The 27,995-nt window shown below is 37.3% G+C and overlaps 1 protein-coding gene across 6 annotated transcripts in view; it reads left to right on the top strand.

The window, feature by feature from the left end:
* LOC106156068 (uncharacterized) overlaps positions 1-27,743 on the top strand; it is a 42,633-nt gene extending 14,890 nt beyond the window's left edge. For 4 of the 6 annotated variants that reach the window (XM_013531165.3, XM_024076753.2, XM_087003101.1 and 1 more), the window contains exons 2-17: positions 2,916-3,970; positions 8,617-8,709; positions 11,427-11,561; positions 15,622-15,735; positions 16,646-16,728; positions 18,622-18,733; positions 19,526-19,583; positions 19,843-19,937; positions 20,206-20,539; positions 20,830-22,500; positions 22,733-22,822; positions 23,063-23,176; positions 23,360-23,534; positions 23,887-25,526; positions 25,767-25,795; positions 26,026-27,743. In XM_013531165.3, coding sequence (XP_013386619.2) covers positions 3,524-3,970; positions 8,617-8,709; positions 11,427-11,561; positions 15,622-15,735; positions 16,646-16,728; positions 18,622-18,733; positions 19,526-19,583; positions 19,843-19,937; positions 20,206-20,539; positions 20,830-22,500; positions 22,733-22,822; positions 23,063-23,176; positions 23,360-23,534; positions 23,887-25,526; positions 25,767-25,795; positions 26,026-26,727 — 5,892 coding nt within the window. In that variant the 5' untranslated portion in view covers positions 2,916-3,523 and the 3' untranslated portion in view covers positions 26,728-27,743. Of the gene's footprint in view, positions 1-6; positions 610-2,915; positions 3,971-8,616; positions 8,710-9,613; positions 9,976-11,426; positions 11,562-15,621; positions 15,736-16,645; positions 16,729-18,621; positions 18,734-19,525; positions 19,584-19,842; positions 19,938-20,205; positions 20,540-20,829; positions 22,501-22,732; positions 22,823-23,062; positions 23,177-23,359; positions 23,535-23,886; positions 25,527-25,766; positions 25,796-26,025 lie in introns of those variants that run through there. The other 2 variants (XM_087003102.1, XM_013531173.3) reach the window with 2 other exon arrangements.
* Positions 27,744-27,995: the final 252 nt, after the last annotated feature.

Here is a 27,995-nt window from a genome sequence, read left to right as displayed (position 1 = left end):
GTGACACATCTTTGTGTGACAGTTGACATTTTGAGTTGACCTTGGTTAAGGGTCACATTCAGGTGTACTGTCACCAGGTGGCAGTTGTCTAATCTGTCAAGACAGGCACTTCGTAAACTGTTAACCTGACTTTTATTTTAGACACAAGGCTACTTGTCAGAATGATGGTCATTTTAAATGTGACTTGTACTTGAATGTAACAGTTACTTTGAAGTTGCCAGAAGTTAACTGTTAGGGCTCCGTTTGAAGCTTTATTACATTGACCATTTAATGGAACTGGATCCTGAGCTGCTAATAGGATTGAAGTTGAAAAGTTGGAAGAAAAAAAAAGTCACTGAGTTACTTCAGAGGCTTTGGGAATTGGAAGTGTTCCACAGCCTTCATGTTCTGTGACATTTGACCTGTTGAAAAAAAAAGTTTCTGCCTGTCTGGTTGTGCACTTCAATTGTGGACTTCAGATAGTCCATGGTACAGGATCTTACCTGACAGTTACTTTATAGACTGCACAATATTTTCTACTTAAAAATATGACATGGAAATATGGATGAACTTCAAGCTGGAAGAGTCCGAGTGTTTGTAAGTCAATAATGAAGTATGTGCAAGGAGTAGGTAAGTGGACTCCCGCTGAGTTGTATTTACTCCACACGTGGAAGTCCTCATCTTGTACGGCCCATAAGTTGTACTCCAACATATTTTCGGTTTAGAGGCACTTGTCTTGTAATTTGTGTTACTTTTGGATACAAGATAAAGGATGAATTTCATGTGGAAGCACTTTGAGGAAATTGCACATTAAGTAAGCCAAATGGACAATGCTTTTGTCTTGCAATGGCCAGGAAATATTTCATTTTATTGAAAAGGACATTCTGTCTTTACTCATGTGCACTTGATTTTGCGAAAGATATTTCTGAACTAGATACTAATAGAAAAAGAAAAGTGATAATACTGGTTTAGCTAAAGTCAGTCTTGGCAAGTCATATGCCAATGTTGTCCAGAATTGATATAAATGTGGGAGGTGACAGTTTACAAACAAAGTCACACCTATGGTCAGTGTGATCGTAGATCCAGGTCACCATTTGATATACCTTATCCTTAATTCCCTATGCCCAGGGGAGTGATGCTAATATGCTGTGGTCTCAAAGGTGAAAATAATTGTGATAAAGTGCTGTACTAAGATATGAGGTTCTTGGTCTGTATTGTATACCTGGATTTCATTAGTAACCCCTTCAAGTGTTAGTACACAAGCCCTTTGATTTAATTGTGGTAAGATTTAATGTGAGTTCAGAAGTGGACAGCTGTTCAGGAGTTTGTAGGTGATTTTAGTTTGTCTCATTTTAAATTCTCTTTTGTTTTATTTTAGTTACGCGTATGTATTTTACACAGCAATCTTTCTAGTGGTTATAATTTGGTACAGTCTTTGTATTTGATAAAGCCTTGTTAGTCAGAGTTTCAAGTATTTCTGACATGTTGTGCAGAACCAGCAGTATTTCTTACACATGGTGGACTTACTAACTCATCAACTCACTCAGAGTAAGAGATTCTTGCAGAGCCTTATATCTCATACTAATCATATCTGAAATTGCTTACATTCACAAAGTGGGCAGGGTTTGAGTAAACTGAACTCCAGTCATAACAGGGATGCTCTAACTGGATGTACTGATGATGTTCACTACCGTAAGTTAACAGCCTGGTTTGGATGTGTGGGGTATGAAACTATAAAAATATTGTTTTTTTTTTTGCAGAACCCACCTTATGCCATGGTAATTATCAGTTTATTCAGTTACTTTAGATGTATATGTTAAAACCAAAAAACAAATGCTCAGGCAAGGTCAGCTCACGACTCCTATCTTCCAGGCCAGTAACAGTTAGCATAAACTGATCTTGGCATAACCGAGCTATTTCGAACAATAAATAACTTTTATCAGTTCTTGAACTAACTTAGCCTAAAAATTTTAGTCTGTTTTGTATGTGGATAAATCAATGGTGCCCCATTTACTTGTCGATATTGGGCTATATCAGAAAGAGTTAAAAGAAGTTAAGTGTTTCTTAATAACAACAGTTGTTCTTTTTTAGTGGACTACTTCAGACTTTTAGGGACTTTGGTCCTGATCAAAGTAATCTGAGAATTTTGCTCTTAAAACCCAGAACCAACTTCTGAGATAAATTATTTTGTGAAACGGGCCAGCTTGCAGTAACACAAAGCAGCCCCAGTTTGGGGTCTCGGTGAAGACTGATATGGATGTCATAGTGAAAAAGACATGCCATGGTCTAGACTGTCTCTCTTGGAGACATGACTCTAAAATTAGAGACCGTATTTGAGTTCACAGCACTTATGAAATCATATCAGGAATATGCATCTAATTTGAAGTGTAGGGTGTAAGATTTATTTAAAGTTCATGTGTGCGGAGTAGGGGTAATTTATTGGGTTCTGTCAGGTCTTCTTTTAACTTTTTATCATCTGGGTGGAAAGTTCACATATTTGTGGTTGAAATGTCAGCAAAGATGTGTTAATTTTGTGGCAGAGTGTGTAATACTCAGAGCTCTGATACTGCAAATGTCAAACTTCATTATAATTTACTGTAACTGTATAGCAGGTTTTTGCAATTTATAAAAAGTTCTTATTACAGTTTATATTTAAAAATCCAGAGATGACTTTTTAGTCCAGCAATTGATATATAACTTTCAGTATAAACAGAAACCCCTGTTGTTATTTGAGTGAGGATATCAAAGGTAGTTGAGAGTTCCTAGAAGATGGAAAGAGAAACTAAATGCAGAATAGTAAAGGTTGTTTATATTGGCAAGATCCGTAGTAAGCGTTCAGTGTCTGTGCTAATAATCCTGTCATAGCACCATCAGTTCATACGCTCTGTTTAGACAAAGGTTGAGCTAACAGTGATTTCTATTTTTTCTCATTGCAGGTTCAATACTGTGCAGACCAATACAGGAAGCAGCCACAGTTGTGATAACTTGGAGGATATCGTAACGAGCACTGTTCGTGTGTGCATTCTTGGAGTATAATTATACCAGCGGTATAAGAAATCTTCACAATAGGACCCTTCTCTCGACATACAGTGTACATTGAAGTCGAACTCCTTTCTATGATATTGGAATCAGAAGACTAATTGTGTATACAGCTCAACAAGTACTACATGAAAGGATTCATGAATCATAGGACTGTAATTTAAAAGTTTGAGCCTTGGACTTGTTATGTATAGTTGTGTACTGCACCCTGAACTTCCATATTAGGACTGTAGTCCGTTTTCAGTAATTTTGAGCTTTAGACCAGCTATGAGCTCTTGTGTGCTATTTTAATAAGAACACGTTAATTGAAAGGATTTGGACCATATCTCACCTTTGAACAACTAACTCACTTGCCTCACTTGGATCTGCCGAAATTTGTTTGTCTTCTTGTGCTGTGAGACCATTCTGTTCCACCATGGAAAAAACTATATGAAATTTTTTTTCATTGATTCATTCATCCACGGTACTTATTTCAAGGTTGTGAAGTACGTCTACATATCAAAAAATGGATCAAGTGGATCACATGTTCAACCCAGGTACAACTGGAAAGCCTTACTATCATAGCCAGTATTATCCTTCATCTTCAACATCACATGACCAAATCAGCAGCATCGGGGTACGCGGGCCGCCATCTTTACAAAATGTCCAACAGAGGGACAGGCACATGGATTACTCTGAAACTTATGGGAGCAGAGAGCAGGGCTTGGACCCCAGGGGGATGCTTTCTCAACTGGCCATGGAAAATGGCACAGCGCGAGGCCAGCAGCCCTATATGATGGACACCAAGTCCAAAGGGTCCATACCACCACAGCTTGCGGACCACAGCTCTATGAGAGGACCACCAGAGACTGTATGGAGCCCAAGCTCACGCATGAGCATGTCGATTACCAATTCGAAAGGATTATTGAATGGGCCTGGAGAGAACAACTGCTTCCTGAATAGTGCCGTTCAGGTGAGTGAGGTTTTGAAACTATCACTTACACAGTGGGACAGCTAACACATTTCACAAATCTTGATTATCTGGCATTTTCTCAGGCTGAAGAGCTGTAGGACTCTTCAAAGGCCTCTTAACTTTAAGCATTACATTATTGTGATATAGCTGTACACAATTTCATTTATTTTATAATGTTGATCATCCTTTTCCTACATTTTACTCAAATTGAGCAGAAAGTTTCCCCTAGAATATAATGTAAATAATATACGAGATGAAGGGAATGAGATATGAGAATGAGGGATTGACAGTTATGTATAGTAGGTTCTGACAGACCACTGTATTACATTCAGTAGAACAACTACATGGGGTTTACAAAGTGAAAAGACACTACTAGGTACAAGTGAACACAGTGTTGAGAACAAGTCTCCTGCTGGAAAACAAGAAAAACCTTTGTTTTCTCGTCAACTGTGACACAGCAGGATTTGAAAGGCTTGAGAACTGATTCGGGAACCATGACAGGGACTGAATGACTCTCATCGGTAACAGTCACATGAAGACGTCATTTGTCTGTCTGCTGTCAGATTTAAGCTGTGGGAGTTGTTGGGAAGAAATATTGGGCAGGGGATTACAGTTATCGAAGCTGAAATTAGCGATAAGGAGAGAAATTCAGATAAGGAGCCTGGGGGTTGTCATGTATTGGTTCGAGGGCCTCTGCGAAGATTAAAGACAGCTCTATAAAATAAAAGAAAACTTTTGATAATTTGATCTTTTAACAAACATTTCAATAGTAGAAAGCTGTAAATAACACTCAAATTGACAGCAGTTTAGACTGAGAGCATTTTCTTTTCCAAAGTACAATAGTGAAATCAGATGATTCTAAAATAGAAATGCTTTGTTGACAGTCAGGTAAGTTTTAACACAGTTAATTCTATGTATATCCAGCAATGGTTTTCAGGACACACCACTGCTGAGCTAAATTAGTGGAATTTTTCACCTGGATAAGCCTTAGTGAGCCCCCATAGAATTATGACTAAAATCTATTTCTTTTAATACAGGAGCTGGTAAGCACTGTATTTGAAGGCTTTCAAGTTTGACCTGTCATTCTATATCTATTCAGGTGACAGCCCAGGTAGAGGGAGAGAAAGAGAGAGAGGTATGTCTTTGGCATCTTGCCAGGGCAGCCTCAGGTGACATCTCCAGGGGATAGACATTAGAGGGGGGGGGGGGAGATCTGCCTTTGTAATGGTTATAAATGGGTCATTGTCATATAACACTAAAAGTAATTTTTAAATGAAGATATGGGAAGAGAAGTGATGACATATGATTATGATATATACAAAATAATACATATATATACAGTTCTGTAATGGATAAGTAAGTACCCACATTTACATTTGAATTGCTAAGACTGACCAAGAAAGCAGTTTTAAAGTAATCTAATTTTAATGATATTGAGAGATGGGTTGTTAAGTTGATATAAAAAATTATATACAAAGAATTCCCAATGGCATTGACAAGTCACCAGGGTAGTGATAACACATACAGGCTGTTTAATGATTTACAATACAAAGTCGGGTGTCAGGTAGCACATGGCTGTTTACATCAGTTGTCTGACCTTGCAAAAACTTTAACCAAGGCATCATGCAGTCAGGTTGTTTAATGTCTAAACCAGTAGTTAATACTGCCTTTCTTAACAGATAGACCTTAAATAAGAGACATTTTTGGGTAAAGAAAACAAAGCTACACGTACCCAAAAAAAGAAGTGATAAGACTTTTTTTTAAAAGTATATAGCTAAGTTTACGTATTGACAATGGCATCAAGGGCATGTTATTCCAGATATTTTTTTTAACAAAGGATTCCAGATGATAAATGTCACCGCCCCAAATAATACAGGTATTAGATGTGGCTCAATTGGATCCAGGGGAACATTTTACCAGTTTTTCTATCCGTAGTTCAAGGCTCCTGACTTCAGGTCAACTAGCTCTTGGGCATGGGGGACCTTTTCAGTGCCGTTTGAATTCTAGGCCCTGGATATCCTCTTCCAGGGCTGCCGTTATTTTTATGTGGACATTATCACTGAGGCACAGTACATAGAATAACCCCGAATTTAACCAGGGACATCTGTGAATATCTAGTGAAAGATGGATTTGTGGCCCTGGTAGAGGGTAGCCCTTGGGTACTGATATAGAGTTAGGCTGGGGTTTGTTATGAGAACTAGGGACTATTCTAAAAAAAAATTCTGAAGTCAATATTTTCAATATAATTACCTGTGTAAAATTGCAAAACAGAGTTTTGTGAAACGAAGAATGAGAGCTACGTGGCATTGCTACTTTAAAACATCTTTTTCGTTGAAAGTATTGTGATGATTGTCAGGTGCAAAGGATGCAGTAGAATTCCCTTTACCTTAGAATATTAAAAAGCTTTATTACCTGTATAAACACATTAAAAAAGCATAATATCAAAAGCTTGGCAAGTTTTTGCAAGTGTAAAGACTTACGGAAGCTAAAAATGGTGTCTAATTTGTTAAACACAATACAAGAGGACAGGTAGATTATATTCACTGCTGCATAAATAGTGATTCCAGTCAAAGATAACTAGACCCAGACATCATTAAATAGATCTCTGAACATCATAACCACAAAAAAAAGCCAGAAGTGTTTGTTTAGGGTTTTTTGTGATGGAATACAAGAAGGTATTGGTTCTATCTGGCAATGCACAGTCTCATTTGGCTGCCCTAGTGTTATTAAATCCTTCCTGAATCATGTTTTAAGGGGAAGATTCCCTCTCATAGCTTAGTGCTGAAAATTTTGAATTATGATAAAAAAAAGTATGATGAAACTAAAAGTTAATAAATTTCATTGCAAACCAAAAGATTCACACCTGTTTCAAAATTACACTTTTCCAAGATTTGAGTTTCTAGGTTATTTTGGATAGTTGCCAATAGTAAATTATATCTATCAGGGGCCTGTTAAATATCACCTGGTCACTAATCAACTTGAAGGTCAGGTATAAAACTAACCAGCTGTCTTGTCCATTTCATCTTGACCAGCTGGACAGAGTTATCTGACCATAAGAAACATATCAACACAGGTGTAAAGGTACACATTGAAAGTGTTACTGGGATGAGCCAGGGAAGGCTCCACTCCAGGATATTGAAATTTGGACCTATTAGCAAATTGCATAACAGTAAATTGGACTGCTTCCTTTAAAGTCAATTTTCATGATAGAAAAGTTTTTTTTTCTGGCAGAAGCAGTGAAAAGATTACAGCTGCTGTCATTAGTTTGCTAGATAAATTTTGATTTGGTTAAAAAATGTATCTGTCTGAAAGCTTTTAGCCACATGATAAAGAAGCGTGATATAATGCTTTGGCAACAACTGCTGTAAACCTAAGATAATTTCTACCACATTATAAACAACAAAAAACTACTTTCAAAATACACCAGTAGCTAAAAATCATGCTAAAATTCAAATATGAATTCACAAAAGCTAGACAGGAAAATTGGGGGGGGGGGGGGGGGGCAGATTATTTATAGTTTCATGGTAAATATTTATAGGTAAGCAATAAAAATCTTTGATTTATAATGCATTTACCAACAAGCTAGTTGTTAATTTGTAAAGGTAAATAGCCGTAGGACATATATTTTTATAGCCAAAATAGTGTGCTCTGTTTCATGACATCTTCCTCTGTGAATAAAAATGGTAATTACACGTGCATGTGTGTAGAATTCCAACACCTTGGTCCATGTCATGACAACAGCACCGTTTCTCTAGGGCAATAAAATGGTAAATAAAAAATAGTTTAATCTCCCTTATTCAGTAGACCATACCATGTGACACGTCAAAAAGTTTTCCTTAGGCAGAACAGTTGAAAATTCATTTTAACCTTTTTTATATCAGCATATGGCATAAAGCTTTGAGGCAGATAAAACATTCAATTAGGATTGTTAACAGAATACTTGTTCTATGTCAAGACAGATGATGGCCTGCTCCTAGGCAGACGGGAAAATTACAATAATGTACATAAACCAAGTTTTATTGTGGTTGTCACTGCGCTTGTGGGCAGCACACTCACCTTTGTAGTCTAAAAAAGGTTTGATACCATGCTGTTTGATGGATTACTAACTTCCACAAAATATACAGTAAAGCTTTTATATTCGAGCTTTTCGACAACAGACTTGGGGCAAGATTTTTACAGGAAGTCAGCTTAAGATTGGAAGAGGTTACATCTGCAATAAGACCACTTTGTTTCAATACAGGGGTAATGAAGAGAATTCAATAGATTTGTTTTAATGCAGACACTTGCTGCGTATAGTGGTTACTTTGCTAGTATAAGTGTAGTATTCTTTGAGGTTGAGTAAATTGATGCTCATGGCATAAGTTTGAAGTAGCAGTTTATGAGTTTTAGCTTTTCTGATTTTTAGGTGGATCTACAAGGAAATGATGTTTAAAAACATCATATCCATTTTATTTCAGCTATGTATATACAGAGAAATGGGAATTAAATTTCAAATTTCTATTTCACACAACATTGAACTTTGAATCAAATTTTTCATTACCCACAGGTTTTAGATTTTTATCTTAGCATGCAGATATGTAGTAATGGACTTTGTTTCATACTCTGAATGAAGACATTTTTATTATTTCAATTTTTTTCTTTTGCAGGTTTTGTGGCATCTGGACGTATTCCGTCGTAACTTCAGGATGCTGACGGGACATGCATGCATGGGAAACTCGTGCATTTTCTGTGCTTTGAAGGTAAGATGTGTGCTATTTATTACATATGCAATCTTTTTACAATGTAAGATCCCATGTGGATGTGTGTGACTTTTGTCAGGATTGCTAAGTATGATAGTAAAAACTGTGACATGTTTATGTGTTCTAATGTTCTCAAGTTTGTGAACATGTTGTTTGGGAAGGGTGGCTATAGAGTGCACAGACCTCTCTGTATTCTTATCTTAGCTTGATGAAGCTGTACCAAGGGTTTGTTTTTTTACCTCCATTCAAAAAGATTATTTTTTCCTCTGTGCAATGTGGATAAGAAAGTACGAAATTAAATTAAAATTTGACCAAAGCTGGGCAGTTGCACATAGTATTTGAATCCCATTTAATTCTGTCTGTGCAAGCGGGTAATAAGTATAGCTACCACTCCTTACCTTGTATAGTATGTAGATAATATGGAAGCTGAAGAAATCATTTGGCACTTGGCAGTACTAAATGCAAATTTATAGAAGTCAAATGTGGTTATGTCAGGTACATATGTCCCCAGTGTAATGAGTTCAAGACAACCTCTTTTGTTAAACCTGTCCAAACATTCCCCTCCTTTTCTTATGATGTAAAAATGTCTGTATCAGAAAATAAGGACTGAAAATACATTCTCACTCAAGCATAGTAAAATTTAATCATATGCTTAATAAATTCTGATTTGGAATAAAATATAATAAGTTTACTGTTTTCTTGCTTTTTTTTTTCACAGTTGTTTCATAATTATCGAATTATTTCATCTGAAAAGAATACATTTGAATACCATGCCAAATATTTATTATAAAGATTGGAATGAGTAAAACAATTAATTTTATCATCTCCCCTGACAGTCATCATTGGCTGTGGCACGAGTCATTACTAGGCCCCATCCTGATCTGTGTTTATGATTTTATTATCACAATTTATCAGTAAATATATATATATCAATTCAAAATTTGAATCTGAAGCTAGTGCAACAGTAGCAGGTATTGTTGTATCATTTTACTTCCTACCAACTCTCAAAACCTGCCTTCATACGTCCCCTTTGAACACACATACCATCACATGAGAAAAAAAAAACCCGGACACAATAACTTTGATGTAATAATACAAGCCAAGCCCACATGTTTTACTCTGTAACATGGCCACAGTAGTCATTGTGATATAGTTATCAGTGCCACCATCCCCCACATATTTGTGGTGTTCTATCCTCTGTGTAGTTTTGTGGCTTGCCCACTCGTGTTCACTGGCCTGTGGAGTGGTGTTTGGACAATGGCTAAGGTAAGGAAGCAGCGTCTTGTCCACCATTTGGGGTTTTAAAGGGATCTAATTTGATGTAATTAAGGGACAAGTGGTAGTTTTATTTCATGTCCGATATATATTTCATATTTGACCATGTGGTTGAAAAAATGATGTGATCTAAAAAGGAAGAAAAGTTAATTTGAGAAAAGATGTTGGAAAACACAGGTGTATTTATGATAGCTGGCAAATGCAGCAGGTTTGTTGTTTTGCTTTAAAATGTGAAAGAATTGTTTTTTCTTTATGATATCAGTATTTGATTTGGTATTTATTTCAGTTGAAGTGTAATGTTTGCCTTCGTTTACAGTTCATATTTAGTATATTCTTAGTTAGAAAACTTGAAATAGGTCTTATAGTGATGGTTAAAAAGAACAAGGATTTCCTCCACATTCCAAAACACCCTTCCCAACTTTTCTTTTTAGGCTCTAAGCATACATTAAATAACTTACCTGTCATAGGGTTGACAGTGACAAGTGTGACTATGATTAATATTAAAACTATAAGTATAGCCTTTTGAAAGATAAAAAGAGCACTTGAATATTTTATGACAGGTTTTGCCTTCAAGAAGAAAGAATCCTTGGGGTTCAGTGCACTATGACTGTTGCAGTGTTCTGAAGGGCATACTTAATAAGATTTTAATAGAATATATTCTGAAAATTCAGATGAATCAATTCTTGAATAGAATAAGACTAATTGTATCTTTAAGAAAATAAATTCACACATATAGGCCTGATAAGTCTTTAAGTCAAAGACATGATAGATGTTTTTTTGCCACAAGGTTATATTTGACATGAAAATTGCTTACTCCATGTGGATTAACACATGTGAAATACTAATAAGTTACATAGAGTAAAAAATACACTTCTTGAATGCATATAATGTATGTACTGTCTGTACCAGCATTAAACATTGCATTAGATTTTTAAAAAAGAAGAAGGGATGTAGGCCTGTTGAACTGAATTGAAAGTTACAAAGTGTTCACTAATTATGGAAGGAAGCTTTGGAATGGATTTCGTATATCCCATTTTACTATCTTTACCTCTGTTAAACCTTGGGGGCCATTTGCTCCTACTTAGCAACAAGTAAACCAGTGGATTCCCCATTAATTAATTACCAGAATATTTATAACATTTGTGGTTAATGCACAGTCTTCAATGGTGTCTAAGTCAGTAGACTGTGGTTCTTTTTTCTAGGTTGCTGAATTAAATTTATAGATTAGGAAGTTATCAGACCAGAAATTGGCTGTGGATAAGAAGATAGTGTTAGTGATGGCTGAAATTTTTCTGTTAGAAGTTAGAACCAATCTTCAAGGAGTTGTTAGAAAATAACAACAGTCTCCTTACTCTTATACCAGAAGCCATCACATAGTCAGGTTTGTTGTTTCATGTTACAAGTAAAGTTCATTCTGTCAATTATAACAATTTATCTTCCAGGTGATATTCACACAGTTCCAGTATAGCGACCAGTCGGCGTTGCCACCTGATGCACTGAGGAAGGCGCTGGCACAGAACTTCTCCAATGAGCAGAGGTTTCAGCTAGGTCACATGGATGATGCTGCAGAGTGCTTCGTAAGTTGTTGCACATTGCATTTTGTGGCATTAAATCTCTGTTTTTGTAACATTGTCTTTCACAGACTGAGACATGTTGATAAATTTAATGATGCCTTTGATGTATTTATTGTGTTGAGGTAAAAGGATCAAAATCTAATGACAAATGCCGGAAATTTTCAAAGCCCCGTCTATCTTGATCTGTCATGTTACAGATTGCCCGACATGAATTGATCAATTTGTTAATCTACCTTACATAAATGATGATGTAAATCATTGATCTCTGCTGGTTTATTATGCTAACTTGATGGTAAAGGTGTTGTATAAAATGAGGTGTTTACAGTAATGTGCTTGTCAATCATTGCTGTAGTATGACTTGTTATCGGAATAGTTCTAGAATCGTACTTCACCAGGTGTTATCAAGTTGCCTGTTGTTGTCTGTCAGGTTGAGTGATTATAGCTGATATGAATAAGGATTTATTGTTGCTACAAAACAACGTTATATCAGAATTGTCTATACTTCTTTATATAAGGAGCAAGCAAAAGGCTTTTGTTGTCTAAATCAAATGCAAAAAAAAAAAAAAAAAAAAAAAATGCTGTAAATCTTTGCCACTTTTCGGCATGGTTCTTCATAAACAAAGTTGTTTTTAACTGTTGTTTATTCAGTTAATATGTCCAGATATGAAAGAGGAGCATGCAATTTGGTTATCAGGGCAGGTAAATCACAGCTGCCAGTTGTTTGTCCTGTTTGGTATCAGCAGGTTTGATCTGCTTTATTTGCCCATTAGTTCCAATCTCTCGTCAGGATCGGTGTAGCTGTCCCATTACTGATAGACATCTATGTAACATGTATGTAGTACGAACTTGTATGCATATCAAAAAAGTTTTTAAAGGTTTCGTGTAGAAAAATTGTCAAAAAGAGATGACAGGATAAAGAAAGCTTTTGGCTAGAAAAACATCTATCATGTGACAGCCTTGCTTTTATTTCTGGTGATTTTTTTTCTGTAGTTTTAAGACTGGCACTTTCGGCCTATCATGGTTAGTTTAATATTGGACACTGGGGGATTTTCTGTGACAAATGAGATCTGATTTTGTAAATGTCAATTTTCTGCTGCATTGGGGTTATTCCATCCACGCTGTTTCAGTGTTTCAGTAAAAATAACTGAAACTTGAGCTGCGTTAGAGATCAGGTCACATGAAAGTCTAACAATATTAAGAAATATTTGAAAAAATGTCAGTGTCAAACTTCACTTTTGGTGGATCAAAACAATCTGTGTTTTAGGGTGATAATGTCAAATAAAAATAGAAAACAATGTTAATCTGAAACCCAGCAGATGGAATATTGTGTTTTTTTTTTCTTTGTGGTTCAATCTTTTTTTGCATTGTGTGATAATTTGAGGGAAATCTGAGATTTATTAGGCTTCATTGTTGCCTTGGTAACAGAAAAACATTCAGTCTGCAATTTTTCTACATTAATTGTATATGAGCCTAGTTTATTCACGTAAAGCAAGGTACTAGAAAACTGTTTTTTAAGTCTTCCTGACAGTATCGATTCAATACTATTTTCAGGAAGCTTTGGCACACCATAATTGCTTTAATGTCTATATGCCTTGCGTAATCTTACAGTTCAGTTTCTTGTTTTGTTGTATTTAAAATACATTGCCGGATTAATGCCACGTAATAAGACAGTTTGAGAGCAAACAGAGATAGAACACCTGCCACATACTTTGAGTAGCCATGTTGGATGAAAATGAAATCAGTGCTTTAGGGGTATGGGGGGGGGGGGGGGGGATTGAACCACTCCCCTAGACCAAGCTCAATATAAAGATCTAGGGTTCCAGGTGAGGATGCCTCAGCAAAGCTGCAGTTCTGGTACTGAGCCTGTCAGGTGAACAGACAATTCTGACAGCCCTATAGTCAACAGTGACCAGCATATGCATTACAAACCAAAAACATTGATGGTATCTCATGTGTCAGTATGGTGTTATGTAGCATAACAACTACACACCTAGGATGAGTGGCATATTTATTCACCAGTCATGCTGGTACCAAGTTGAGTGCGGACGACTCAGTAGCTGAGGGCGCCTGGTACTCTGATCTCTAAAATAACTGATCTCATTATTGCAACTGTTTTATTAGACCCATCTCTCTCTCTCTCTCTCTCTCACAGAAGTGGACTGAGATAAGGAAACAACATAAAAAAAGAGAGCCACAGACTCTCTCCTTAATCTCTCAATGAAGACATCATTACCTGTTCTTCAGTAATTCCCTCAGACACGTGGAGTGCTGTAAGACATTGATGAGGAATTTATGTGTTAGCTAACCAGATGCTGATCATATTAATTTCTAGTGTAATAGCGTGTAAACAGCTGATGATGAGACGTTGAGTGGCAGAAGGCTGGAGAACGGCTGCCATAGGCAGACATTGATGAGGGGTGGGGTCAAATAGCCAGCAATAAAGTGTTTAATGTTTGGATATCTCAGTAAAAAGGTTCAAAATTTTTCGAGAAGTTAAAATTTGTGAGTTGTTGATGGTGAAGGCAGTAGTTTATTTTTACCATTTCTGGTGTATTCATTAGTTTTGTTGTGCTTTAATCGAAAATTGATATATTTTGAATGCAATCTATGTTGAAATCAGAGAAAAGCATAAATTTCCCCATTAGAGGATGAATGAAGTATCTAGGTTCATCTAATGCCAAGAATTAATGACAATAAATTTGCTAGCTTGGATGTTAACAGATTGCACATCTGTGAAGGAAAAAAAAAAACCAGATCGTTAAAATGTTCTGCATGTGTAAAAGGTTAAAAAAGAAAAAAAAAGAAAATGCTCTGAACTAGAAGAAAAAAAACATCCGTTAGCCGGTGAAGATGTTACGCTGATTGTTTGTGATGTTAACCTAGAGGGCAAGGTGCACTTTTTCTTTTAGAGGTGAGAGAGAAAATGATCTCTCTTGCAGCTGTTTTACTCCCATTACATGCTAGTAGTGACTAGATAGAATGTTTGAGAGCAAAAAGTCAGACCACCAACCAACTCATAATTCTGAAATCATGCTGAGATGCTAAGATGTAGATTATATGTTTGGGTTAATGAAATTTATTTTTTGTTTGCTTAAATGTTTTGTAGTTTGTTCAATTATATGTCCGTCTGTCTGTTTTTTAGTTCATTCTTTTTTTTTTTTTTTTTTTTTCAATTTCTGCAAACAGTCTCCAAATTGTATTTAATTTTGCTATAAAGCTAGGACTTGGATAATACATTTTGGGTATTTAGTTAAAACTTGAAAAAGTGTACTACCATGGGTCCAAGCTATGTAGTATTCCTGAAAGCTAGAAGCAAGACCACCAACTCTGCCCTAAGTGTACTATCTGAATGTCTTGCTGAGAGATATGGACAAGTAGATTCCATGCTGGGAATAGAAGTAGCAAGGCAGAGTCTCAGGGAATAGCTATGTTATGGGTCATTTTAGCATTTTGTTTATTTCCATTAAGGAGTCCAGTGGATTCTGATTGCTTATGTTTCTATTTTTTGTAGGGTTGAAGTGGCTAGTCTTATTTGGAGAATATCATGATAAGCAGGCTTGAAATTTAGAGCTCTCAGTTATCCTCAGACTGGGTTCCCATACCTAGGTCGATCCCACAGGATCGATCCATCTGTAAGGGGTTTCTCTCTAAATTGCTTTCAGCTTAAGTGGCTTAGATGTCTGGCACACCTACTGAAGCTGCTAAACGATTCAATTTAGTGAGAATCCCCTAGGAGATAGATTGATCCACAGTTAGTATGATAGAGACTGGGAATGGTCCCCAAGTTATCAGTCATTAGGTGTTAAAGAGTTGATTTAATTTTGTATTTTGTGTTCCAAGTTTTATTAAAGGTTTTATGAGAGAGCCCTTGACTCTAAATGAAAAATATGAAGTTTACACAATGGTTTTTACTCACCAAGTAACTTAAATGAAACTTCAGCCTAAAAAAAATTGTTTTATTTTACATGTTCATTTTACTTCATTGACATAAATAAATAAAATATACATCTCGTCTTGTTTTTCATACAGTGATTTAACAGTTCTACATGTTGATATTTTACAGGAGAACATCCTGACTCGTATCCATAGACACATAGCCCAGGATGAGAATGAAGATATGTGTAATGCACAGCACTGTATAACCCACCAGAAATTTGCTATGACTGTGGTAGAACAGGTAAGGCAAAACCAGCAGTGCTTGTAGGTTAAAGAAAATATATAAGAAAAATAAGAGAGAAGTGTTGGCAGAACATTTTCTAAGACAAAAATATATGCAACAGTAAAAGTAAGTTTGAGTGGTGCTTCTGAAACCCTTCACAGCCTTTGATCTTTGAACAAAATTTTCAAAGAAAAGGTCACTATGACAGAATTGAAATTAGTTGTATTTTCTAAACATGTGCTGGGGATGCCATGCTTGGCAGAATTTTGTAAAAAATACCAGATCTAGTAATACAGGTTGAGTCATTCCATTTCTCTGCAGAAATTCCAGGGATTATATTGTAGCTTCTCTCATTTCTGCAGCCTTAAAACTATGATAGTCTTTGAAGTCAGCAGGTCTGTAAGATGTATCTGATATTGTATGTATGTAAGCTATTTGAGCAACCTATTGGTGAGATGGTAGATATAGTTGGTATTCCTTTCATACTTGGCTCCTCCTTTACTCTGTAAATTTGAGGAAACACCTGGGATTCTTAGAAGTTTACTACTGAGAAGTGATGATCTGAAGTTAGTGAAAGTAGTCCCAGGACAGTGGTGACCTCTATTGGAATGAGCTCTAAGAGATAATATATTTTAGTTCAGTTTGTCCTCAGAGAGAAAAAAAAATATTCACACTTATATGAACCTATATGGTGAAGGAATCCATGATGAGTATATGAAATTAAAACCCATTGTTATGTGTTCAGGAGAGAATAGTTGTATTTTGGTAAGTTTCTTTGAAAGTATGTTGCTCATAACATTTACAGGGATGTGCTTTTTTGCATAATTTTCTATGGAAATATGTGTATTGTTTATTATTATTATTATTATTATTATTATTAATAATAATAATTCAGAAAAATAAAGTATATGTATTTGCTGTATTCCAGGTTGTGTGTAACAAGTGTGGGGCCACTTCAGAACCTCATCCCTTTAGTCAGATGGTGCATTATGTGTCTACAAGTGCCTTAGCGTAAGTCATGGGGATGCGTGCACATGTGTGTGCGTGTGTGTGTGTGTGTGTGTGTGTGTGTGTTTGTGCATTTGCTTAGTCACATACACAGATGGTTTTACTCGTGTATAGATATTCAGATGTGTTTCTACCGAAACATTTGTAATAACTACTGAATGCCTTCTTGCATGCATATGATCATTAATATGTGTGGCTATTTTTGTTTGGGTGTGTGATTGCCGTGTGTCAGACATGTATAATGTGAATACAGAGGAAAGAGTGAACAAAAAGAAAATTTCCAGTTTGTCAGCACACTGACTCATATAGATTTTCAACAGCTACTTAAAAACTATTGTTAGGTAGCAGTCTTGATAGATGTCTACTGACAAATGTGACATATTGTGGTGAATCATGCACGAGTCTATTAGAAACTCAGCACCTGTGCCTCCCACATAAAACCTGTGTTGGAATCATTATTTATTGAGATGCATTTTGTTCCTTTCCTAGAATGCTTAATAATGTCAAAAAATTGCTTTGAATGGTCCTTTTGAATGGTCTTTTCATTGACAAAGAAACAAGGAACTATGTGGCAACACATTTAAAACATATTGAATAGACATGTTTTCATGTAACTTACATAGAGTACACACCTGGTGCTTACATAGAGCACACTCCATCAGGCAGCAAGAAAACAATAACACTAGTGATTAGTCAAAATTTTGAGGTCTGTGATTTGATATCTTTGACTAGGTTATTGTTTAGACAGATACAGTTGTGTTTGGCTTGATAATTGAACTGTTTAGTTTATACTGAAATTCTATCTCTGTGCCTATATTAGGGCTATTCCTATTGTTTATAGAGAGGAAATTAATGTATTTAGCTTCCTGAGGGTGAAGAAATAACAGGAAAACCAGAAGTAATTACTGGTTAATTTAGATGACAGGAATATGATATATTTGGCATTGTTTATTATCAGATTGATACGTTATTCAGGTTTGATCTGTGTCTGTGGTATTAATTCATTATTGGTTCATTATTGATAATCTTCTTGTCCACATTCATTTATTTTAGATTCATTGACTGAAGAAAAATTAAGTTCATACCAAAAATACAAACTTTTGATTTAAAGGTAGCAAAAAGAAGAAATTTCATGCAACCTGAGGTTGTTCATTAATGTTGTAAAGTTTAAAAAGTGGACAGTATTTCTTAGATAAAAATTATTTAAAAAATTGGAAACAAAATTACATAAAATAAAAAAAAAACCTCACAGTTAACATAACTAAAAAGATTTTGCACACACTTTTCACAAGAATCCCTGGTTTGTGTAGATGTCTAGACATGTTAGGGTGCACACTGGAAGGCTGTGGCATGTGGGCTTTATTGCGCCTCCTTTCCACTGCCAGTCAGGATGAAATACCAGTGGGTTATGTAAGGTTACACATCTGTAACTGGGAAGTGATCAAGAAAAATAAATGTCTGGTTGCAGATGGTTGCAACTTCAGTATTGCATGTGGTTTGATAAATTGTCTGTAGAGTGTTTTATGGTGTATAGCTGGTAGCCAGGCTTGTGTTTTTTCGAGTGAGAGAGAGAGAGAGGTGTTCTTTTATGTTCATCTTCATGCATATTTATATTTTAAGTATTATCTATTGATTGAAATAAATATGCAACCAATTTTACTCATGATAAAGAAGATTTTCACTGACTGTTCTCTTCCATAATTATCATCTCGCTAAGGTATTCACTAAAAAAATGTTATTAAACTAGTTGTGCTTATGGTCATACCCTCAACTTTTTACACCTTTTGAAGTATCTTAAATGTTACTACCTTAGTGATGTAACTCTCACACAAACATACAAAAAAAGATGGATAAACTAAAAACTATTCCAGGGCTTTCTATAATTTCCTCTTGCAGGTGGCATACCCAGCGTATGGTCAAGGATGGGCTGCCAGCAGAGGATGTCCACAGAGCCTTCAGCTTACTACTGAGAAATGCCTCATCTGAGGGTGACATGAGGAGTTGTCCAGTGAGTATGATTTACTGGTTATTTGGTCTCTTAAATATGGACTATTATTGCAGGGGCTCAGAATCTATTCCTTATTATTGTAAGTGAGATGTTTATCATTTAATTGAAATGACACACATTCACATGAAAAACAACACCAGTTTTGGTAAAAAGGGCAATTTTAAGCTTCAGTGGACTTGCTGTTTAGAAAAAGTATTCCTGGGAAACCTGACTCTGAAGTCCTGGGCGGTTGCTTATAGTGAATTTGGTTACACTCTCTCTCTCTGAGTTTTGGTTCTTAAATGAGAATTAGTTAATTGTGCACATTGATTTAGTTCAATAGTAATTGCCAAATATTGTTTTAGGGAGTTAAACTGGTGTTAATTTCTAGGAAGGTCATTACTAATGAGATTAATTTTATGTTGCTCCTACCTATCATATATTACTCTGTTTGGGTCTAATGTGTGAACAGAACCCTATGTAGCACAGCTGTTTTGGGAGGAGAGGAAGTACGAGAGAAGAGAAACCTCTCATCCAGAAAATGACTGGTGTCACATTTCTCATCCACTATTGCCTCCGAGGCTAAGGTCTCTCTTAATTAAATTGGAGTGTTTATATTTGGTAATAGTTGTAAGGAGTTGCAGTTTTTGTGCCTCGCTTACTGTCAATTACAAGACAGGAAGTCTGGAGATCATTTTACCAACACACTTGGCTTAGGATGTCACTGAATATGACTAAAAATAAACATTTTAACTATTACCTATTATTTAACTATACCTTTTGACTGACTTTGATCAATGAATATTTTTTCAGAGTGACTGTGGTGAGAGAATACCAATCCGCAAGAATCTAATTAACTGTCCTGATGTTGGTAAGTAGACAGGTGATATCCTGTTGAATTATGACAGTGGTATAGCCTGCATGTTAGAATGCATTTATGATTATATTAATTAATTAATTTATTTGCATTTGATAAATAAGTATTCCATTCTTTCTGCTAACTAGTACATTAATGTTATAAATGGCAAATTTCATTACGCTGAAAAGACACGTAAATGTATAGTGTTCCCTAATTTTTCAGCTTGATAAAATCTGATTTTTCCTCAAAGTGCAATGTCTTTTTGTTCCAGTGAGCATTGGCTTAATTTGGGACTCGGATCGTCCAGACTCTGACCACATTACACAGGTCAATCGCTGCATTGGAAAGAATATAGTGCTCTATCATGTAAGTAGTGGTATTTATTGTTCCATCATCTCTTAATGCTGTGTAAGATGTACTTTTTAGAAATAGGTGTGTGGCTCTTTTGAGATTTGTTGAATTGCTAAAAAAACTCATTTTACTAAGGGAAATACAAATTATAAACAGGAAAATAATGTTTTCATATAATTAGCCTTGATATGATTGATGTCATCTGATGTGAAAATTAATACAAGATGTTCCTGCTGTGAAAAATTGAATCTTGTGTAATTCGACGCGATTTCGTATATTTCAGTTGTTTCACCTAGCAGACACTAGGGCCAGTACCTTAGAACTGAGGGGTGTAGTCTGTTACTATGGCAAACACTACTCTACATTCTTCTTCACAAAGAAAGGCATCTGGATCTACTTTGATGATGCCACCGTAAGAGAGATAGGACCTGATTGGTCCAGGGTGGTGGATAAGATGTGTCGAGGCAGATATCAGCCACTCCTGTTGCTGTATACAAACCCCAACGCCACGGCAATTGATACTGATACTGCACTGCAAAAGACTACTATGGTACCAGGACATGAGCCGTTTAACTGGCCAGGTAGTCCTGGCAACCCTGCTAACACAGGAAATCAAGGTATTACTGAAAGAAATTAAAAATGAGACTGTGTCAGTGACAGTATTGTTTAATATGTACATTTTCATTTTGATGACTATATAATGTAATATTATTTGTGGCTAGCTTTTAAAAAAAATGCCACAAATTATAGAAATAACTCATTTAGTGAAAACATTGTAGCAAGGTTGTTAAAAAAACACCGCAAATTATAAAAATTCATTGTTTAACAAAAGCATTGACTCATAGACAATTTTGAGAAAAATGAAAAATTTAAACATGATATCAAATTTTACAATATTGTGTTTTAGGTCCTGCATCTGTAGACTCCCGAAATTCCACACAGTCTCACAGCCGCCCTGCTCCACGAGCTGGTCAGTATCGCAGAACACGGGAAATGCCCCCATCTGCAACGCTACGCAGGGCGGTTACACCTAACCCAGAATCTCAACAGCAGAGAGAAGAGTTCACAGTGGAACCACGGCGTGCTGTCACTCCAACACCAGAGTGGCATGCCTATGACAGCGATGAGGATTCAGCCAATAAGAAACAGCTTGCAGTTGACCACAGGAGACAGTCGAGTTATTTGATAGCAGTGACTGGTTTACCAGAAGATGAGAAAACAGATACTAAAGGTCACAATGCTCAGACTGATTTGATCAATAAAGTGGCTCCACCTATGGTTCAGAACTCTGGTGATGTGCCAAATTCAAATTCAGGTGCTGATGAAGTGGACAATTGGACATTATCCACGCAGGGGCAGTACAGGAGACCTAACGCTCCTCAGCTGTCGCCAAACTCCACCTCTGCATTCAGTGCTCCAATCTTCAGCAAGCAGGGGCCGCAGAAACGTGACAGTGGAAAGAAAGGACGCCCAAAACTGGGGGCAGATATTATTAGGTACCAGTCCAATTCTGACACATCCCCATCTCCCAGTGGTCTACAGACTGATGGATTTGAATTTGGCCAGTCAGGTTCAAAACCAGGATCTGAATACATAGCAGGGTTCGACTTTTCTAGAGACATGGAGGACCAAATAAAAATGGAGCCTCTTCCTGAACATATTGTGGTCAACCCAAACCCATATCCACATACTGTGAAACGTGCTGTGTCAGTAGATGAGAGACTTGGTGGGGACATCACATCAGATAAACCTCAACAACAGGTGGCAGCAGCTCACAAGAAGCGCCCCCATAGTGCTCGCTCTGGCAGAACTAAAGAGCTGCTGGACCAAGGCTATGGTTCCTTGCCTCGAAAAAGTACAAGACATCAAACAATATCCAACCCGTACTACCCCCAGGAGTACCTTAATCAAAATCAAATTCATGAGCTGCTCCATGGCAAAGGAATAGAGGGCACCACAGAGCCCTTGCCAAAGAAAACCATGTCCAGATACAACTCTGAAAGTAGAATTGATGCTAAATATACTGCTAAGGGAGAAGATGTGTCAGATAACAACTACATCAGTCGACGGGCAGTGGAGAGTATTCTCAATAAACAGAAGATTATTCGTCAGAATTCATCCAGCAGTGCCAGCAGTGGTGTTCCTACACCAGTACTCCCAAGAAAGGACCTTGCAGGGGAAGGTAAAAGAGACGGCTTCTGCCTGCCATTGAACAAACCTGCCCTGAAAGTGGACATACCTGATAATGTGTCCAGAGACTCTGGCTACAGTGGAGATAGGGCAAGTTCTGCCAGTAGCACCTCCGCAGACTCTCCCCTCTTGGATCCACGCCACACAAATGGTGCATTCTTTGGTCGCACACATGGACCTATGCTGGGAGGGAAGAGCTCACACGGAGGACAGTATGATGGAAAGTCGTCTTCTGAAAGTCTAAATTCCAACCAGGGGAACAATGGAAACATTCAGCAATTTAAGACGGATCGTAACTTGACCCAGATTCCAGAGAACATCGCTACATTTCAGGCTCCCAAGGCAACTGCCTTCTTTAAGGAGAAGTTGAGAGAATCTTCCAAGCAAGGTTAGCAACTTATAGAATGATGAGGCCTTTCTTTATGATTTCTTTGGTATATTTCATAGAAAAATTGAATGATACTATGCAATAGGAGTGTTTCACATGTTTTCATTGGTTAAGTTCAAATTTGAAAGAGTGGGCTTAAATCTCCCTCTAAGTTAGATAAAATTTGTATGTATTTACTGTTTACTAGTACTGTTTGTTTATTTTCATCTTTTGATTTTTTTTTCAATTTTAGGAAGCAAACCTGAATCAACAGAGATCAATGTAACCAAGAAAGGACCAATGAGAATCCAGAAGGAATATGAAGGCGATGAACCAGATGGTGGTGAGTATTTGTCAGGCTGACACAGCAAGAATAATAATTTAATTACTTAACTCTCATTAGATTATGTAAAAACTTAACTCATGTTGAATACCATCAGAAATTTTGGAAATAGGTGTGAACTTTCATTAATTTTAGTTGGACTCGTAACAAACATACATCAAACTGTCTTCGCCATGGTAATACAATGTTTTTGAGGTGTTAGTACAAATTCTTAATGTGGTATAATTGCATTTGTTTTAGCTGAAACCTTTGAGAAGCTATGTTTGAAGGCAGAAGAACTTGAGAATGAATCATTTGAGAAGGAAAGACGAGGGGATCTTCACATGTCAATGTGGCTGTGTACCCAGGCTACAGGTAAAGACTTCTCCATCATGATGTGAACAATATATTGCTTAAATTTAACAATAAAAAATACTCCTTTCCACGCATTATTTTTGCATCACAGTTGATAGTAATATTTGAAAGCACCTTGAATTCTGAAGTGAGAAGTTAACATATTAAACAATCGTTGGGAATTTCATGTTTTTTTATTTCCAGCATACTTCAAGAAAGCCATGAATGCCCCAGGTGCCAGTCAGCACTCCATGGTGCACGCTCAGAAGAAACACAGTACGTGTGTGCTCCGGTCGCGCAGTCTGCACAGGCGTATCATGAGCAGGCAGACGTCTGCACAGTCCACGTGTAGTGAAGTCAGCAGTGAGGATCATATCAGGTATGAAATTATACCAGCTGTCCACATGATATGAGTGACTTGGTACAAAACAAAATACACTCAACTAATAAGATAGGTCATTCTCAGATCAGGGATTTAGAGACTGGTTCAGGGATGAATATAAAATGTTCTCAAGAACTCAGCTTTGGTGTTGAAATGGTCCAGAGCAGTTTTTTTTTATGTAGCAAAACTTATCTGTTGAAATTTATATTGAACAGTGTCAAGAAGGCTTTGTCTGAGAACGAAAAGAATTTGACAAACCAATTTTGAAAAAAAAATTAATTGATTTAGTAGATTTTTCCTGAAATCTAAATGAGACAATATTTGTATGTACCATCCCTTGTTGTTCCAGCATTAGCTCCCTTAGCACTACAGACACCGACACCAAAGACCTGGATTCCCCTCCAGTACGAGATGAACTCCAGATGCAATCTAGAGAGATCCCAAGGCAGACTTCTGCGCCAGATCTGCAATCCACGAGACACAGGGGTGACGGAGGTCATCGACACAGGTCAGAGGGCATGCATCGCAGTCACAGTGTACATGGGAGAATGGCAGCACCACCTATAGATAGTAATATTGCCCAGCAACCGAGAAAGCCATTGCCTAGCTACCAGGAGGTCATGTTCAGGAGGTCCACCAGTGTGTCTGAGGCACAGCACAGGGGGCAGTCTGAGATCCCACACTCTAAATCATCAGATGGTGTCTCCAATTCAGCAGTCAATGATGCTGAACGTGGCATCCAGCTGTATGGGACTTTACCAAAGAAATCAAAGCAGAAAGCTGGCCCTGTTGCAGCATCAGCAGCACCAGTGGGTGAGCAGGGACGTGGCGCTAACAGAGAGGCAGAGATTTATCAGGACTACTTAAGCAAACAAAAGGTTGTTCAGTCTCAGCAGCAGCAACAGCAACTGGTGCCCCCACCAGGAGACCAATTTGATAGGATCTCTATAACAAGCAGCCAGACAGTACCCACAAGCCTGGGACCTACCACACAGAGTCAGAGTAAGATGACCAAGGAGGAAATACGAAGACTGCTACAACAGAATATGATAGAAAAACAAAGGTCCAGATCATCAGAGGGTCAGGGTATGCACAGCCGACAGAGTTCTACTTTATCAACACATTCCAATTTAAGTGATGTTTCCTCATCCAAGTACAGCATATCATCAAATCATAGTCAACAACCTCAGCATCCTATGGGACCACCGTCACAGACGCAGGGGAAACAGCTTGCTCCACCTGTAGCAACACAACAAATGCAGTATCCCCAGTCCATACAGCACCAGCAGCCTCCTGTCAATAATAAACGTCAACAGCAGCAGTCAAGACATCCACAAGTACAGCCTCCAGTTTCACAGTTGAGGCAACCACAGTCAGTAGTACCACCACAGCCATCATCATCCACCCTCCCACCACAGCAACAATCTACCAGAATACCAAGGCATGCTCCTGAGAAGATTTACGCTGTGCCAAACTCTCGCCCCATCATTCCAAATCATAATCCACTCCAACAGGGACCAACACAGGGAGTTAAGGTACCACAGGGTCAGCATCCCCAAGGTGTACCCCAGGGACCCTCCCAGCACCCCCATCAGGGTTCGAAGTTAGATTTTAAGGAAAGTCATTATGCTGTGCCTAGAGTCCAGCCTGATGCTAACAACACTGCTGGTCAGATTAAGAAGATCAGTGGTCCAACTAGACCTAGTGGTCAAGCTATGATGAATGGCCCTACAAACTCTAGTGGTCAGATACCTAGTGGACCAGAAATGTCCAATGGTCCAGTGATTAATGGCCAAGGAATTCCCAGTAAGTTGCGGCAACTGGAGCAGCAGAACCTGCAGCTATTTCAGAGTCAGCAGCAGTGGCAGGCTGCAAACATCAAACCTGCTCCAGTGAAGCCTGCAGGGAAGAAGGTTCCACCACCACCTCCAGTCAGGAAGGACTCGGTCCTTAGCAGTCCCAAACCTGTCCAGAATACACAGAACAAAGGTAGGTTGCAGACTGGAGAAATGAAAAATTTGTGTAAGTGCAGTAAGCAGCAAGCTATGATGGCTCTGTATAAAATGCATGGGTGAATTTTCTCTCTGTACAAAAAAAAAAAAGCAGACCAATTAGATTTTTCAGTCTAGATATCATGCAGTTACAAAATTTTATTAACAGACAATCTTTATGAAATTGACATTGGTCTAATCCATGTTTTGTTTTTTCATTTCCCTCTTTGCTGTACAGTCTTGGGGGCTCAAACAAAAGAACATAAGGTAAGAAGGTTTTTCTCAAATATTGGATTTGTTCACTTCTCCATAAAAACCCAAAGCATTAGATATTGCAGTTAGTATTTTATCAGAAAATCAGAAAAAAATGTCCTATAAGTCATTCATTTAGTTTGTTCATATTACAGTTTTAATGGTAACTTTTACGTAATGCAGGTTATACATATATAATGGATGTGTAAAAACCAGAAAATATTGAATAAGTTTTATTTTTACAGGTTGATGTTAAGGCAACAAATGGTTCCAAGAACATGTTGGCACCATCAGTAGATGATCTGCCACTACCACCCTACCCAGAAACCAATGTCACAAATGGACCAAAACAAAATGGCCTCCACACTAGGGATGACTCGTACATTTTTGTTGAAAAGCCTTTGGAAATCAAACACAGCCGACAGAGGTCAGATCCAAGCTCTTTACAAAATGGACTACTTGATTTGGATCAGTTGGGAGTGAAAGACTTAGCAACTAAGTTTGAAACATTAAACACAGGTTTGGTCGATGCATCCAAGACATCAAATTCCACATCAAATAAGGGACCCTCACAGCGCAGACGTTCAACAGGGTCAAGGGCACAGAGGAAGAAAAGTGTCACGTTTTCCGAAAACATAATTCTCATTGGCGATCCTGATGAAAGTGAGGAAAGCTACGATAAGTTTATGCACGTGCTACATCAGACCCTTCAGAGGCGCGAGGCTAACAGCAGAGGGGCCCCTGTCAATGGGGGGATAGAAGACGCTATGGAGAACTGTGACGAGGATGATTTCGATGACGATTCTGTGGATAGTTTTGAAATGATTGATGCTCCTGCAGACAATGCTCTTGTGTGTAACTTGTGTAATATGAGACAGGTGGTTGAAGGGCAAACATACTGTCACCACTGTAGTTATTACATGGCTCAGTTTCAACCAAAAACGTAATGGCCGCAGTAATCTCTTTATAAAGTGATCTCATCAAATCCGTACCACACAAAAGATATTTCAGTAGTATTTGAGTCTCTGACTTAATAAAGCTTTTTTTTTATCAAGAAAAGGATGGTAATTGATCATCATCTTTGAAGTATTTGCTTCCGCCGACTATGAACCAGCAGTGCAAAATAAGATATAGTTTTTCTTCAAAATTGAGGGTGTCAAGTGCTTAATAATGTAATGTAGATATTAGAAAGATATGTGACATGATATATAGGGGTTCAGAATATAATTTATATCTTAACTAAGTGGCTGCTGGCACTGCTACATTTGATATATTGTGCAAATCTGTATCCTGGATAACAATGGTTGTCACTGTTAAGGTGTGTTTTTTGTTTATATATAAACATCTTTTAAGATGTAAAACATATCAGATTTTTCTCTTTTATACAGATGCATTATTTGTCTAAGAGGTTTTACACAGTTGTTAGTGTGTATTATCATTGCTATGTAAACAAAGTGACGTGTACATTTGGGTGAATGAGTGATTCATTATCAGCAAAAATAACTTGTGTAACAAGAGGTTTGTGTTGGTGAATGTTTGTTTATTGTTCTGACGATATATTTTCTCACAAATTAATGAAGCAATTGTGTATATAAACTAGGAGAATGTGATCGAAAATCCACAGAACTGCTGTATGCATTTACTAGTGCAAGGATTTGTTGCTTTTTAGATGCTATTGAAGGTGCTTTGAGGGCAGTCTTTGGGAATGTATCTTCACTTGTGTGAGCTTTGAAACCCAAAGTATTAACTAGGACAAAACATTTTATAACTAAACAAATACCTAAAATTTACACAAATTTGCATGGAATCATGGTTGTGTTGTAAATATTATATACAAATTTAGTCCAAATTTATGAACTTGATGTATCATACTCCTACCGCTGCAGTGATGCAGGAGAATCTCGATGTAACCAGGAATCACATACTTTATGGGCCTTTGGGCTGAAATAAAATATATACTATATATGACAATACGTTGCTTATTTTTTTAAGACCAAGGGTAGATGCCAAGGCAAAGACCAAGTTCTAGAAATTTTTCAAAAAAAAAAAAAAAAAAAAATCTACCAGTAGCAAAATTTTAAGGATGCCAATTTTCATGAATACGTATGTTTTTAACAGTGGGGCTTTGCAAGTTGAGAAATTTGTGGTGTTCTGACTGAATAGTGTGGGTCTGTGTATGAAGTTTACATTGTGTCACATCTGTATAAACAATGCC

This window comes from Lingula anatina, chromosome 2 (genome assembly GCF_051362555.1).
Source record: "Lingula anatina isolate TDL-2025a chromosome 2, LinAna3.0, whole genome shotgun sequence".
Classification (NCBI taxonomy): Eukaryota; Metazoa; Brachiopoda; class Lingulata; order Lingulida; family Lingulidae; genus Lingula; species Lingula anatina.
This window is presented reverse-complemented; position numbering and strand designations above follow the sequence as displayed.